Here is a 14,483-nt window from a genome sequence, read left to right as displayed (position 1 = left end):
CAGTTTCGAAGGAATATGGCTGATCTATCTCTTAATTAATTGTCTGTGAAAAGGCAAACGCAATAATACGTTCGCCTTTCGGAAGGCCGTATTCAAGACTGGGTTAATTTAAAAATCATTTTTCCTTCTTTGTCTGAGTTCTTTCTGAGTTTTTTCTGAGTTCTTTCTCTCCACACATCAATCCATTATTATTATTTATTTACTCTGAGAGTACTACGTGACTGCGTGATGCAGTTAAATGTGTGTGTTCATTGACATAATGTGATTTGCGCGATGCAGTCGTTGTGTCACCCACAAATGACCACTGCTCACCATTAGAGTTCTCAGTAGCTCAGTGGTTAGAGCGTCCGACTAGTATACGGAAGGTCGTGGGTTCGAGTCCCATCTGTGAACTCAGAATTTTTTTCTGAGTTCTTTCTCTCAACACATCAATCCATTATTATTATCTGTCTGAAAAAGGTGCAAAATGTGGCACATTATAAAACCAGTGGTCAGCGCGTTTACCGTATCCCCAATTAAAAAAATTATTTAGCTTTCCTCTCGATCCGACCCCTCCGTTACAAGCCGCATGACATCACAAGTTGTTGTGTTTTTCCGATCCAGGCTGGAGCTCTTGTTCATGTGTACACAGACGGATCAGTTCTTCTAACTCATGGAGGAACAGAAATGGGGCAAGGACTGCACACAAAAATGGTGCAGGTGAGTTCATTAAAAGAGAAGTTTTCATCATTTCAGTTTTCTCGCCATTGAAAAGGCGCGTTCATCCCGCTTGAATTGTCTTCTTGCTAATCGCTCCGCTTATACGGATGAACTGGTACGAGCCGTCGGTTTCCGGATACATGTTGGTGAACAAACTAAACGCGCGAATTGATCCTCCGGCGATTGACTTGTTGTCTTTCAGGTTTAATGGAGAAGTTTTTCATACCAGTGGTAAAAAATTTCTTTTTTTTTCTTACAGATAGCAGCTAGGAATTTTGGTATTCCAGTGTCCAAGATCCTAATCAGTGAAACGAGTACCAACACTGTTCCTAACAGTTCCCAAACAGCGGCTTCGTGTTCAGCTGATGTTAACGGCATGGCGGTAAAAGTAAGGAACAACGAATTTCTCAGCTCTAATCTAAATCGCTATTGGCAAGGGAGGGCCAGCTCTAAGGATAGTCAGGGACAGATCGGTGATTTGCCTAAATCGGAATTAAGTGGAACTTAGGAGAATATATCTTCACACTGATGATGACCTTAGAGTCGAAAACGTTTTGTTTTTAAGAACTTTTATAACTTTTTATCCTTTTTTAGCCATTTTTAAAATTATTTTATTGAGCAACATTATGACACCGTATTTTCAATCATTTTCCAACAATTTAGGTGCGCAATTTAATGGCCAATAGAGGTACAGTCAACTCTCTCTAAAACGGACACCTTCGGGACCGGCTCCAACTGTCCGTCTTAGAGAGGTGTCCGTCTTATAGGGAGTTTAATACAATAAAATGATTGAAAAACGGCAGGAACGGGACCAACACCAAGTGTCCGTCAGGTCTTAGAGAGGTGTCCGTCTTATAGGGAGTATATTACAATAAAATGACTGGAAAACGGCAGGGACGGGACCAACACCAGGTGTCCGTCTTATGGAGGTGTCCGTATTATAGAGGTGTCCGTCTTATGGAGGTGTCCGTCTTATGGAGGTGTCCGTCTTATGGAGATGTCCGTCTTATAGAAGTGTCCGTTAAGAGAGAGTTGACTGTACACAATTTAGGGGACAACAAAGGTGCACAATTAATAATTAATAATTAATAATTACTTCCTTATTTTGCGATTTTTTTAGATCGCTTGCGAGCAAATACTGGAGCGACTAAAACCATATCAAATGGAGAATCCGAAAGGAAAGTGGGAGGACTGGGTACGCTCGGCCTATTTCGACCGCGTTAACCTTTCTGCAAATGGATTCTACAAGTAAGTATAATCGATAAAGATAAGTTCTCAATAGGAGTAATTGACGCCACCTTTTCTCTTTCTTTGCCCTAAATGCGGAATACTAAGTTGGAATGCAGGAACGTTTTTCATAATGCAGACCTGGAACATGTTGTACTTGATGCTGTGTTAAGGCATACACGGAAATTGTCATTCTTCAAATCCTGAACAAAATTAAATAAGACTTTTGTCGTCTTCTTTATTACATTTTTCTAGTCGACAATATTAGAAACTTTAGATCAAAATACGAGTGCGACTATGTTTATGTAGGAGGTTTAATCTCGTGTTTCAGCGAAAAACTAAGAAAATATATGTCCCGGAAAGCATTTTCAGTTGACTATTTGTGAGCACCATAATGATCGACGACGTTAAACTGCTCGAGGAAAGTCATGTAATTCGTGACGATTATAAATGAATGAGCTTTGTTACCTTCCGATTACTCGTTTTCTTGTTTAATTTTTTTAAGCCTGTGTTGGGATTTGTTTAAAATGAGGGAAATAAATAATACCTCTTTTGGTTTGGTTACAGGGTCCCTGATCTAGACTATAACTGGAAGACCAATTCAGGACGGCTGTACAATTATTTCAGTTATGGTGCTGCCTGCTCTGAAGTGGAAATCGATTGCCTCACAGGCGATCATCAAGTAAGAGCTTGTTCCTTGTGTTAGAAGATTCATCAAAGAAGAAACCTTGAGGTTTCAACCACTCGTAGAGACAATACCTTAACACTATTTCTTGCACCGGGTTTCACGTAATATTTTACACTTAATCTGCAAGATTGCACAATAGGTCTTTGTGTGAATCACATTTTCATGTTATCCTGTTCACAATATAGTTTGTTAGGGTTACAACTCATTCTGTGAATTTCTTTCTCTTAATAGGTTCTTCGCACTGACATTGTGATGGATGCCGGTACCAGCCTCAACCCAGCGCTCGACATTGGACAGGTCAGCACGACATATCCCAGCATGCTTCATCCACTGCTTTAACAGGGATACATAAGTTTAAAAACCACATTCTTTTAAAGTCACGGTTTTGGCTGTTGTTTTTTAGCCAGCGCACATTGACAAAAGTACAGAATAAGAATGTGGGCTATACAAACTGTTACAAAATGTTATTTCTCTGTCGTTTCGTGTGTTCATTTTCTCGCTCTATTATCAGATTGAAGGCGCGTTTGTACAAGGACTGGGTCTGTACACTATTGAAGAAGTCCGATGCTCTCAGAACGGTACCCTATGGACGACGGGACCTGGGGCTTACAAGATTCCCGGATTTGCAGACATACCAGTTGAATTCAATGTTCATCTTCTGCGAAGTGCACCGAACGACAAAGCCATTTACTCTTCTAAGGTTTGGGAGAACACGTTCTTATCGTTTTATTTACAAGTCATTAGAACGTTATGAGAGTATGATCGATCGCTGGCTTGGACGACCGACCGACCGACCGAGCGGAGCTTATCACTGTTTCTATAGCATTAAGCGGTTAAGAATATTTGTACTTCCCCTTGAATGGGATGCTGGTCCTTTGCAAGGTACCCCCCTTCCCTCTCCTCCCAGCATCTGCCTCGTACCCAGGCGCCGCGAGAGCTTTTGGCGAAGCGCGCAAAGGGTCAAGGGAAGACGTGAAAATAAAGCGTAGCGCCTGGGTACGAGGCAGTCCCAGCATTATGTCACCGGTACCCATTTACTGTGTGGAGAGAGGCACTGTGAGAGTTAAGCGTCTTGCCCAAGAACACAACATAATGACCCTAGCTAGACCTTGAACCTGGACCGCTCGATCCGGAGTCCGGCACACTAACCAATAAAATATTACTGTAATCAAAAATAATAACCTATAAGTTCGAAACATCGAAGTTTGGTTCATCGACATTCGACTATGTTAGCATACTTCGTCAGTACAGGCGTTTTGTGCAGCGAAACTGCTTAATTCGTTCGCATGTTTGTAATAGCTGCAAAGGGACGTGGAGATTTAGGACGCGTTACAAAGTAATCCAAAGTAGTTCTCTTTTTTTCTAAATGTACATTGTGGTCTCTTGTTGCATTCAGGGTGTTGGAGAGCCTTCTCTGTTCCTTGCTGCTTCCGTTTTCTTCGCCATTAAAGATGCTATTACGAGTGCCAGGTGAGTCTGAGTTGCTCAAACCAAATTAATGACTCTCTCTCTAAGTAATGTATGACTCGCCCAACGCCTAACATCTTATAAAAGCTTGTCAGGTAATACACAAGCTACTAACATCTTACTTTCCTTTCCCAGTTAGACTGAGAAAAAAGAGCGTTGATACAAGCTACCACATCGCGCGCAATGGTTTCAGTCGACAGGCCACACGCTGGAACATTTCGCATGCACAACGTTGCTCAGCCGTCAACAAGTTTGGATGATCACCATTACGTAACCAAAGTGGTGACTGTAGCTGCATCAATTAGCCAAGAGAAATAAACCGCATCTATTTAGTACTTATGCTTTCAGGAAAAAACAGTCGAAAAGCAAACAGACTGTCGTTTCTTGGTTTGAGATTGGATAGCTGGAAGGCAGCAAATGGCCGAAAGTTGTGCCACGCCATTGCGCACAGTGTTGCAGATAGTGGACACACGTTGAAAATGAACAAAATTGCGCGCTATGTTAAAAAATGTAGAAAGCAATTCTAATTTTGTTTTGCAACAATGCGTGCAGCAATTTTAAGGGTAGTGAAGGGTACAGTTCAGCTGTTGCGCGCGAAGTTTAAGTTGTACCGTCTGTTCTGCGCTAAACGGGCAGCGCAAGTGTTTTTTTACAATATTTTTTTAATTATTGCAGGCGTGAATCAGGTATTGTGGGTAACTTCAGACTGGACAGTCCGGCTACCAGTGAGCGCATTAGAATGGCTTGTGTTGACCAGTTTACTAAACAGGTGAGTAACAGCAGTTCACCCGGGACATTCAGTCACTTTTCCTTGAGCTAATACTCAGAGACTAATTCAGTAACTTACTCATTTCAAAAGCACTCCGGCAAGTTTTCTTAATTAAGGCACAGAAACGTTTTTTTTTTTTTTTTAAGCTTCATCAACCTAAGTAATGAAACTATTGCATTTAGTACTCGTATTCAAAGATAAGAAATCAAACAAAATGTTTTAGTACATAAAAGACTTTTCATAAATCGAACCTTGTAACAGGTGATTAACGCTACCTCCATTTTTAACTCGGAAAAACTCCGAGTTGTAGTGAGCAAAGTGAATTTCGCTCGATTTCAGTTAGCATAGGCACGCAATGCGTGCAAGTGTCTTAAAGCCTCTGTTAGTTATATTATCGGATGTATCAAACTGAATGAAGTACACAGAAGTGTGGAAAGTTCAGCATAACTTGTTTTGGAAAATCTTTAATTGCCGGTTGGTTTTTTTGATTCTTGTTTCATAATTAATTTTCCGAGTTTGGTGGATTATAGCCACTTTGATTAATATCTTATCATATTTTGATTTCTTTATTTTGCAGTTTACATCCGCTGCTGATCCTAGCGTGAAAGATTTTAACGTGTACCCTTAAAGAAAAAGACAATATCCAGCGTCTGTTTTTGCCAGAGAAGAATATGTTAACATGAAGGTGGATTATTTGATCGACATTTATACGGACTTAATGAAATACCAGGGCTTAGCCAGCTCTATACCCCAATAGTAAATAGTAGTTAAATATGCAATGTTCAATTTAGTGAATTAAATCCAGGAGAAACGACTTTTGGTTCGAGTTATTGGGGTGTATTTATGAAAACTCTGTATTTTTATTTAATTTGATGCTTGGCAAGGAATTGTAATAAATGAATCGATCAACAATGTATAAATAATAAGTATTGAATAAATAAATGAATAAAAAAATCAAGCTGTCAGGTGACGCGACGTACGACAATTACTTTAAAGTTTGCGACTAAAAGTGTTTAGTACAGAATTCGAGTACGTATATCAGGACTTTTTTAGCTAAACTGGAAACTTCATTTCCACATAATGTCAAATTTGTCATCTAACTCTGCTCTGGGAGAATAGGGTCATGTCAAATTGGAGCGACAACTAATCTCTGGCACTGTTCAGCCTCGCTTCGATACAAAGGGTGGGGTCGCGTGAGGTGTTTTGCTCTGAATTTGCCTTTCCTCCACTCCCATCTGTCTCCTCTTCGTGTCTGTTATTTTGCGTCCTCTTTGCCTCCTTCATTTCCTCTCCGTCATTGAGACATACAGTCAACTCTCGTTATAGCGGACACGCTCGGGGCGTCGATTATTGTCCTTTATAGCGAGAGTCCTTATAGCGGGAGTCATTTCCAGTCAAACCTCTCTTGCTGGGGATCTTGATTTTGTCCGTAATAGCGAGTGTCCGCAATAGCGGGGTGTCCGCAAGGCGAGAGTTGACTGTAATGAAAGGGCCTTAGTCGGTTTCCAAATTTCCAAAGCAACCGTCCGAGTATCTACTCAAATGGATCCCCACCTTCGCTTGAAGGGAAAGAACTAAGTGCGTGGCGCATCCCTGTCCACACCACTGAACAAGCGAAGAAAAGACGTGCACACCACTTATAACAGACAAGATCATAGATCATCAGTGAACAACTGAAAAAAGCTTTGTATTCCAGTTGATGCCCGTACGATCTTTAACCGTTTTTGTCAGATATAGTGGAACCCCGATGTAACGAACCCCGGTTTTAATAAACACATTTTCCTAGTCCCTTAGTACTTCGTTATATTGTGGCTTTACTGTACTGTATTTGGCTGGATATACTAATAATTATTAGTAGGGTTCGTATGGGTCATGGAAAACCTGGAAAGTCATGAAATTTTAGAATTTCATTTTCCAGGCCTGGAAAGTCATGAAATTTTAGAATTTAATTATTCAGGCCTGGAAAGTCAAGGAATTTAAGTGTGGGTCATGGAAAGTCATGGAAAATGGTATTGATTGTACAAAATAATTAGGCAGGTTATTTTATGTGAAGAAAAGGATAAAAACATACCCGGAATCAAGATAATTTTTTGAAAATGTCTAAGAAAAGTGGTCAAATTTTGGTCATGAAAAACTCTGAAAAGTCATGGAAAAGGTCATGGAAAGTCATGGAATTTCAAGAGCTCAAAAGAGTACAATCTATCGTTCATTCAAAGCGGAATTTTCTGTCCAATCACTGTCTGTAGACATGGGTCTGTTACTACAGCCCAGGACAAACGGTTCAACATGATGCCTCGTACTCAGGTCCTTTGGTATTTTCAGTAGAGCCCAAAGGATCATGACAGCGAATTACGATCAAGAAGGCTTGCGTTTGATTCATAAATATTGCGGAATTAATATCGGACAGAAATTATTTGACATCAGAATCTAAAAAGTCTGTATTTGGCGACGTATTTTCACCTAATTTAAAGAGAAAAGTACGAACTGGCGAAAAGCGCGCCTACGCAGGCTAGAGTCACGCGCGCGAGACCTAATTGTGGCTCCTGCCGGAACACACGAGGCCATCTAGGAGGTTCAGGGGCAGTGATGACTGCGAATTTTTTAAATATGTAATAATAATATAAAATATTTCGTCTGCCCTGATGCATCTGAAACTGCTGATCTTTTTAAATTTGAAGAATCGAATGGCTATTATATAAATTTCGGCATGAAACATGAAATACTACCCAAGAATGAAATCAATGGCTTCAAATCCTCCGATCCCCCCTCCCCTCCGTCTCTGCACCGTAAAGAAAAGTCCGCCAAGATCCGCCAAAAAAAATATCGGGAAAAATGTTATTCAGAGACCGGCTTAAATATTACTTTTAAAAAATGCTGAAATTCCATACAAAAAAAACTTGGTGCGTTTACTCGAATGACCGAAAAGACCTGGGATTGACCTGGGAATAAAAATCACGACGTACATGTTGGTCAGCGGATGGAACCCCTGATTCAAAAGGATAGACCACCCCTAATCGTCCTCTTTCTCGTGGTCCTCCGCCATCTTGTAAAAGGTTCGAATTTTATCGATAGTTTTGAGCTTTTATTACACTTTAATCGCAGAATTTAACCATTAAAACTTGACATGGCGAATCTTTAATAACTTTTCTAACCAACAGGAAATTTTCAAGCGGAGCCATGCAGATCTTCGTGAAAACTCTGACGGGGAAAACTATAACCCTTGAGGTGAGTGAGTGAAAGTTTGTGACACGTGCAAGTCTGGCCGGAGATATGCAATCAAAACAGCTATTTTGTTATTCGTTTTAACAGTTCCTTTACAATTTCCCGGCTGCCCTGAGCCAGTTAAAATTTATAAGTTGTAATTTTGTTCATCTGATTTCGAATAAGCTTATTATAAAAGCTAAATAAAGCTTAAATTTAATTTAGATTCGATGTAAAAGGTACTCGTCATTTGTAAGATTGTAAAGTGATCGTCTCACGGCCTTGTGTTTACAAGACGAAGGGTGACCCTCGCAGAAAAATCGATAAAGGCTTTCTTGTGTATGAACACTTAAATTTATTAAACTGTGAACTAAAATAAACAAATTTGGAACTTTCAACCCCAAAATACAGTCAGTTCTTTGCATCTAGCAGTGGCACCACTTGTATCCTCTTGGTGCAACAATTTGTTTTATTTGCCATCAAATCTGCACTGATTCTTCACCTAGCATTAATAATTATTTAAGGAAACTTTTGAAAGAATGACAACAAATCATTAAACATTTGCTGGCAGCACATAAAACACTCTTAGGCCAAGTGGGGTGCCAGTGGATGTAAACAACTGTAACTAATTTATAACAAGACGCTAACTGGACATCCAGCTGTAGATGCCAGGAAGTCGACATGATGAAATCTCAGTTCTCTGTTGTCAATTGTTTCACAGCTCTAGCATAGTACAAGCAAGTATATTGTAAGCATTGTATATTCCAGTGGGGTTAATTATGTTTATTTCAATGAAATCACCACCGTCTGGACTCGGAACATATTTATTAACTAAACGTGCCCGCTTTTTGAAGGGGGTGGTCTGCAAATGCCAGAGCAAATCACGTTATCACATTTATACCACACTATAAACATGTGTTGAAATAAATGTTTAATTCTACCTTCATATTTTGGTCCAAGCCATCCAAAGTGACATACTCTTAAAAAGCAAGGGTTAAACTCTTTCCATAATCCAAAAAAAGCGATGGGAACCAAAATATATAGTGGTAAATCTAACATTTTTTCCACACTTACGATCCAGTGGCAAGCGAAGTCGTTCCACAACGCAGTATGATTGAAAGTAGATTCTGTCCTGAACCAACATGTCGAAGGAAATTCATCAGTTATTGATCAATGTTAATAATAATAATAATAGTAATCTTTTATTAGGAAGCCTTCATTCACTATACAGTGGTTTTCAGAAAGGTCCTAACTAAGATTAAAAATACTTAATAAGACTATATACAATAAAACGAAAACTACCTAAGAATTAAAAACTAACTTGAATACAAAAGAGTTGAGGTCCTGAAGACAATTTCCCTGTCTTGTTTTGTTCTGAGGACGCGTAACATTTTTTGAGAAGAAAAAACATAACAAAATGGCCGCCATTTTATCTTCTTTGCAAATGCAGACGCTAAAAAATTGGGTGACTGTCAGCTTCACGATTTTAATTATGAAGGGTTGTCGAAGTTAAGTAACGATCGATAGTACAGCAATTTCTATTGGCCTAATGTGTTTCTTGTGACTTAGTGACCAAATTGCTCATTACAATAATGGGCTGATTATATTGGCTGGGGCAAATCTAGGTGTTTATCGATGGGCCGATTAAATCAGCCCACGGCATATCTAGGGTTAAAATAAGTTCTACAGTTTGTTTTAAGCCACTTTCTCTTTGTCCATGACACTCCTTTCTGTAGTTTGGCCATGCGAGTATGGAAAGAGTTTACCATGTTTGGTTTCCTATGAGGCAGTGACATTTTTATTAAAAATTAATTGGCCGATTCATGAAATTTATATAATGTATTTGTTTTATACTTCAAACTTACATGTAGTTTGAGGCAGCGTGGCCGAGTAGTTAGAGTACCAGATTTGCAATCCGAAGTGAAGCTTGCGTTTTAGTAGGACACTTCGGCTATACTTCTAGATAGCCAACTGGTCTGCCTTCTGCCAGTTGGGATTTTAACCTTGTTTATATATTTACAATATTTGTTTCAGTGTTTGTTTACATTGGCCCTGAAAAGCCCCATTTGGGGAGTGGTTGATAAAGATTTTTTATTTGTTTTAGTTTACTTTGACTTAGTTACATGTTTTTGCTTTCCTTTCAGGTTGAACCCAGTGACTCTATTGAGAATGTCAAAACAAAGATCCAAGACAAAGAAGGTAATTAAATAGCAAGTGCTGTTTTGTACTTTTGGTCAGTTTCATTTGTGTGGAGCAAACCCAGTTTTGTTGTGACATACATCTGTTCTGAGTAAAAAACTTTCAAGCTAGTGACTTGGTAATAAAATTATATAATCAGGGATGTCATTAGAAACTAGGCTATTGATAAACAAATTGATCATGAACTTGATTTTGCCTGATGGATCTGAAGATCTAATAGGACTGGCCTAATAAAAATGGCAAAGCCTGCTTGACAGGGCTCATACTATACATCGTACATGTACATATGCATGTAGTAAAACAGAAATGAATTAAGTTTCACAAGCTTTGTAAGTTGACTGTCTTGGAGTACAGTAGTTCAATTATTTTGTACATTACATGCTGATTTTCATCACCTTGTGCATTGACTATACATTGTACATGTTAAATATAAATTATTGAATATACATGTAACTGCGTAAAAACCAACATTGCCATTTGATCTGTTGTGGTAAATGGTGTCATTTTGTACTCCAGGTATCCCACCTGACCAGCAAAGATTAATTTTCGCTGGAAAGCAGCTTGAAGATGGACGCACTCTTAGTGATTATAACATCCAGAAGGAGTCCACTCTGCATCTTGTGCTTCGTCTGAGAGGAGGAGCAAAGAAAAGAAAGAAGAAGAACTACACAACCCCCAAGAAGATCAAGCACAAGAAGAAGAAGGTATGAGTAGTGTCTTTATTTCTCCTTGCAAAAACAGCAAATTGCAAACAATGAATGGTGACGTGCAGAAGGTTACTGTCTGCTTTTATAGGCTTAGTTTTTCACCTTTATCTCTGGAACAGAAATTCAACAAATCATCTTACACATGTATATATATGACCAAACATTTGCTCAAGGAAATTAAAAAAAGTAATAATAATTATGGCCCATTATAAGGAAAATTATTGTTTTGAAATGATCAGGCCTTTCTCAGTTGAGAACTGTGAGGTAAAGAAAGCCTGTTGGTCATAAGAAAGCAGAAGAAGCAAGAGAAATAATAACAGTGTAATTGTCTCTAACTAAATCATTTTAATAGAAACTCAGCTGTGTTCTTTTCGAAATCCGTGAATCTGATTGGTTCTCCCATTGTTTTCTGTTCGCTGATGAACATGATCATGTCGGCATTGCTCTTTAAGGGGCATTTTTCTTGATTTTTGTCTTAAAAGTACATAAAATTGATGGTTTTGGACTGCAATCCTTTTTGAGTTTCTACTAAAACAATTAGACTACTCACCCTCATTCTCTATGAGCAATAGTCAACTTGGCTGCCCCTCGTTGACCATTTGCTGGTTATCAACAGTTGTTCAGCTCATTCGTCTTCTTGCTTGTTGTTTGTGAAATTTAACCCTGCCTTACTTCTCCCATACTAGGTCAAGCTGGCAGTGCTGAAGTACTACAAGGTAGACGAGAATGGAAAGATCACTCGTCTGCGGCGTGAGTGTCCGTCAGAGTCATGTGGGGCTGGAGTATTTATGGCCAGTCACTTTGACCGTCAGTACTGTGGCAAATGCTGTTTAACTTATGTGTTTAGCAAGGCACAGGAAGGCAAATAGATGGCAAATAAAATAAACTCTTAAATTTCCATAGCTTGCTTGTTTTGTCTTGTTGCACAGTAAGTAAAGTTCAATCCTAGGAATTGGAGGAGTTTGAGGGTTCGTCAATGCTGGCAGTACGTGGTTTCTTTTTCATTGAGCATTATTCAACCAAAAGGATTTCTTCCCCATTTCCCTGCTCCCAGCATTTTGCCTGTTACCTTACAAATTGCTAAAACTCTAATATAAATGTTATGTATTTGTTGCCCCCTGTTTTAGAAAATGCATAGCATGGATAAATGGGGAGGGAGGGGAGTAATGAATGTTCTCTTGATATTTTTCGTTCCAAACATATTGCAAGTTTTCCAGATTTCCGATGGAAAAAAAAAACTTATGTAGCAGAAAGGAAAGTACTCCACCATAGCTTTTCTGTGGATCAAAATCAATTGAGGATTTCAGCCAGAAATATGGCAATTAAATTTTTTCCATTTGGAGGAAAAGGATTATTGTAAATGTGGGCTTGTATCCGGGGTCATATGAAAGGGAAAATTTGAAATAAAACACAAAGGCGACCAATGTAGGCATGGTTTAATCTTTGTTTTACCCATAAAAAAGATTACAAATTTCCATGCCTGATTACGATGGCGCCTTGTTTCCTCATGTGCAGCCCTAAACAAAACCTTGACAGATAAAAATATTACCTATTTATCCCGAAAAGAGTGACTAAGGTATTAACGCACAATACACCTTGTTTACCCCCAAATTTTTTCATAAGCTCTGCTTTCAATTTCTCTTGGGATTTACAATGACGTACAATCCCAAGAGAAATTGAAAACAATGCTTATGCAAAAAAATAATGAGGTGTATTATGGGATCGTGAAAAAAGCGAATGCCGAAATTAACGTAAGTCAGCAATACGGCAAAATTTGTAAAATTTGGATTGTGGCTAAGTTTATAAATTTACACCTGCAGGGATTAGGAAGGACGTGCGCCATGCGCATATGGCGCATAAAGCTATAAAATGGCGCATTAAAAAAGTACTTACCGGGCCTGTGATGCGCCCAAGCCGCAAAACAGCTAGTAAAATATACACTACTTTATGAAAAGGTTTTTAATGTGTAAATTTTCAGTTTAATGACGGATAAACAAGCGAAAAACACGGTGCCTTCGCTCTTTGCTTCGCGGTCGCTTTATTTTTGTCCCCAGATCCTCAACCCGGACTTCGCTTGCAAGCGAGGCTCTTGCTCAGAGTTCCATGTGCTTTCCGGCCGTGTTTTCGTGTTGTCATCCATTTCGTCATTCTAATAGGCTGCTTTGAATTTATTTACATCTCTTATTAGCCTCATTTGTTTAAAGTCAACATGCCTACCAAAAAAGTGCTAAAATTGGACAGCTCTTAGAAAAAATTGTCGACATTTTTCACCACGAACGTCAAGTCCGCCACAACTGAGCAGAATCGTAATCCTGTAAACAATGACGAAAACGAAGGTCTGGTGAAACGACTCACGATCAAACTAGTGTATCCTCCAAGCATTTTAGTTCTGAGTAACGAAAATGTCAGTTTGTTACAAAAAATTGTGTTACTTCCGAAACTGAGCGTGACATTGTTCGTGACATTGTCCATGTGACGTATTTTCCCACGAGGATGTTTATTTTTAGACTTTCGCTTAGGCCACGTGATAGAGACTTTCCGAGAAGAACTTCAGACGAGAAGAGTTTTGAGTTGATTGTCGGAGGGTGCGACATGTTAAGCTGGAATTGAGTAAAATTGTTGTGTTACCGAGAATCCTGCGTTCAGTCTGGTAAACGTTTACTTCACCAAACCGAATCCATTCGTAACACAGTTCCAGTTCAGAATCTATAATTTATCTAAATGAAATTGTTGCTTTTGATGGAATAACGTTAAACCTGTATAATTTCATACTGTAAGTTACAGTACTTAATATGCAATTCTTATTAGCTATATAAGATCTTCGACTTTGCAATTTCACTTTGCTTGAACCAGTGTGAAATACAAGCAATAAAGCATTAAGTAACCTTTGCTGATTTTTTTTTCCTGGCCCATTCATTTAGCCTGATGGCCCAAACGTTTTATAAATGGCCCATAACTTTCCAATGACAGGGGCCATGGGCTCATTTGCCTGTTTTCCTTCCTAATCCCTGCACCTGCGGGCATACAAGCCTATCCTGTTTGACATTGTTCCATGTAAAGATGCCCTGTTCAAGACAAAAAGGGGTGAAATATATACCCCGTTCAAGGCGAAAAAGCCTGAAAGCCCTACCCTATCGGGCCGCAGGTCCCCGTTAAGCCCTTACAAGGGAGTATCCCTCTTGTTTATTCAGATGTTTTAACGATAAAAAGGTGAAAACGCTAGAACACTTGCGTTGACTACGTTCTGTGATGGTTTAAAAAAAAAACACTCGCACCGCTACTCGGTCAACCACATGTCGTGAAATTGTATTTGGTTCAAATTCTAATTGGCTCCGCGACTTGAGTTGTGTTGGGTGGCGATCGACCACTGGGAGTTTGGCTTTGATTTCGATCAGTTGATGACCGCTATAAGTGTGCGTTCAGTGGAGGGCTATCATCGGCACCCCCGCTACCAAGGGGGTGGCTTTCCCGTTGCCGAACACTTCAACCTTCCCGACCACAATAACATCCGAGACATGAGAGTGTC

At 39.3% G+C, this 14,483-nt stretch overlaps 2 protein-coding genes across 2 annotated transcripts in view; both read left to right on the top strand.

Annotated features, from left to right (window-relative positions):
- Nucleotides 1-5,797, top strand: part of LOC144635444 (xanthine dehydrogenase/oxidase-like) — a 31,464-nt gene extending 25,667 nt beyond the window's left edge. Inside the window, exons 32-40 of the mRNA XM_078494553.1 lie at nt 604-699; nt 959-1,087; nt 1,820-1,947; nt 2,494-2,608; nt 2,846-2,911; nt 3,126-3,314; nt 4,011-4,084; nt 4,757-4,850; nt 5,428-5,797. Coding sequence (XP_078350679.1) covers nt 604-699; nt 959-1,087; nt 1,820-1,947; nt 2,494-2,608; nt 2,846-2,911; nt 3,126-3,314; nt 4,011-4,084; nt 4,757-4,850; nt 5,428-5,478 — 942 coding nt within the window. The 3' untranslated portion in view covers nt 5,479-5,797. The remainder of the gene's footprint in view (nt 1-603; nt 700-958; nt 1,088-1,819; nt 1,948-2,493; nt 2,609-2,845; nt 2,912-3,125; nt 3,315-4,010; nt 4,085-4,756; nt 4,851-5,427) is intronic.
- A 2,047-nt stretch (nt 5,798-7,844) lies between these two features.
- Nucleotides 7,845-11,855, top strand: LOC144634417 (ubiquitin-ribosomal protein eS31 fusion protein). Its single transcript, XM_078493369.1, has 5 exons — nt 7,845-7,903; nt 8,009-8,075; nt 10,196-10,250; nt 10,767-10,954; nt 11,644-11,855. Exons 2-5 carry the CDS (start codon nt 8,028-8,030, stop codon nt 11,824-11,826), a joined length of 474 nt encoding a protein of 157 aa, XP_078349495.1. The 5' UTR covers nt 7,845-7,903; nt 8,009-8,027; the 3' UTR covers nt 11,827-11,855.
- The last annotated feature ends 2,628 nt before the right edge of the window (nt 11,856-14,483 follow it).

This window comes from Oculina patagonica, chromosome 13 (assembly GCF_052425735.1).
Source record: "Oculina patagonica isolate OP01 chromosome 13, crgOcupat, whole genome shotgun sequence".
Taxonomy (NCBI): domain Eukaryota; kingdom Metazoa; phylum Cnidaria; class Anthozoa; order Scleractinia; family Oculinidae; genus Oculina; species Oculina patagonica.
This window is presented reverse-complemented; position numbering and strand designations above follow the sequence as displayed.

What these genes read in the sequence shown, in the direction of transcription:
- LOC144634417 (XM_078493369.1), top strand. Translation starts at nt 8,028, where the DNA reads ATGCAGATCTTCGTGAAAACTCTGACGGGGAAAACTATAACCCTTGAG. An exon ending in GGAAAACTATAACCCTTGAG is followed by an intron (nt 8,076 to 10,195) that starts GTGAGTGAGTGA and finishes CTTTCCTTTCAG; the next exon opens with GTTGAACCCAGTGACTCTAT. An exon ending in TCAAGCACAAGAAGAAGAAG is followed by an intron (nt 10,955 to 11,643) that starts GTATGAGTAGTG and finishes CTCCCATACTAG; the next exon opens with GTCAAGCTGGCAGTGCTGAA.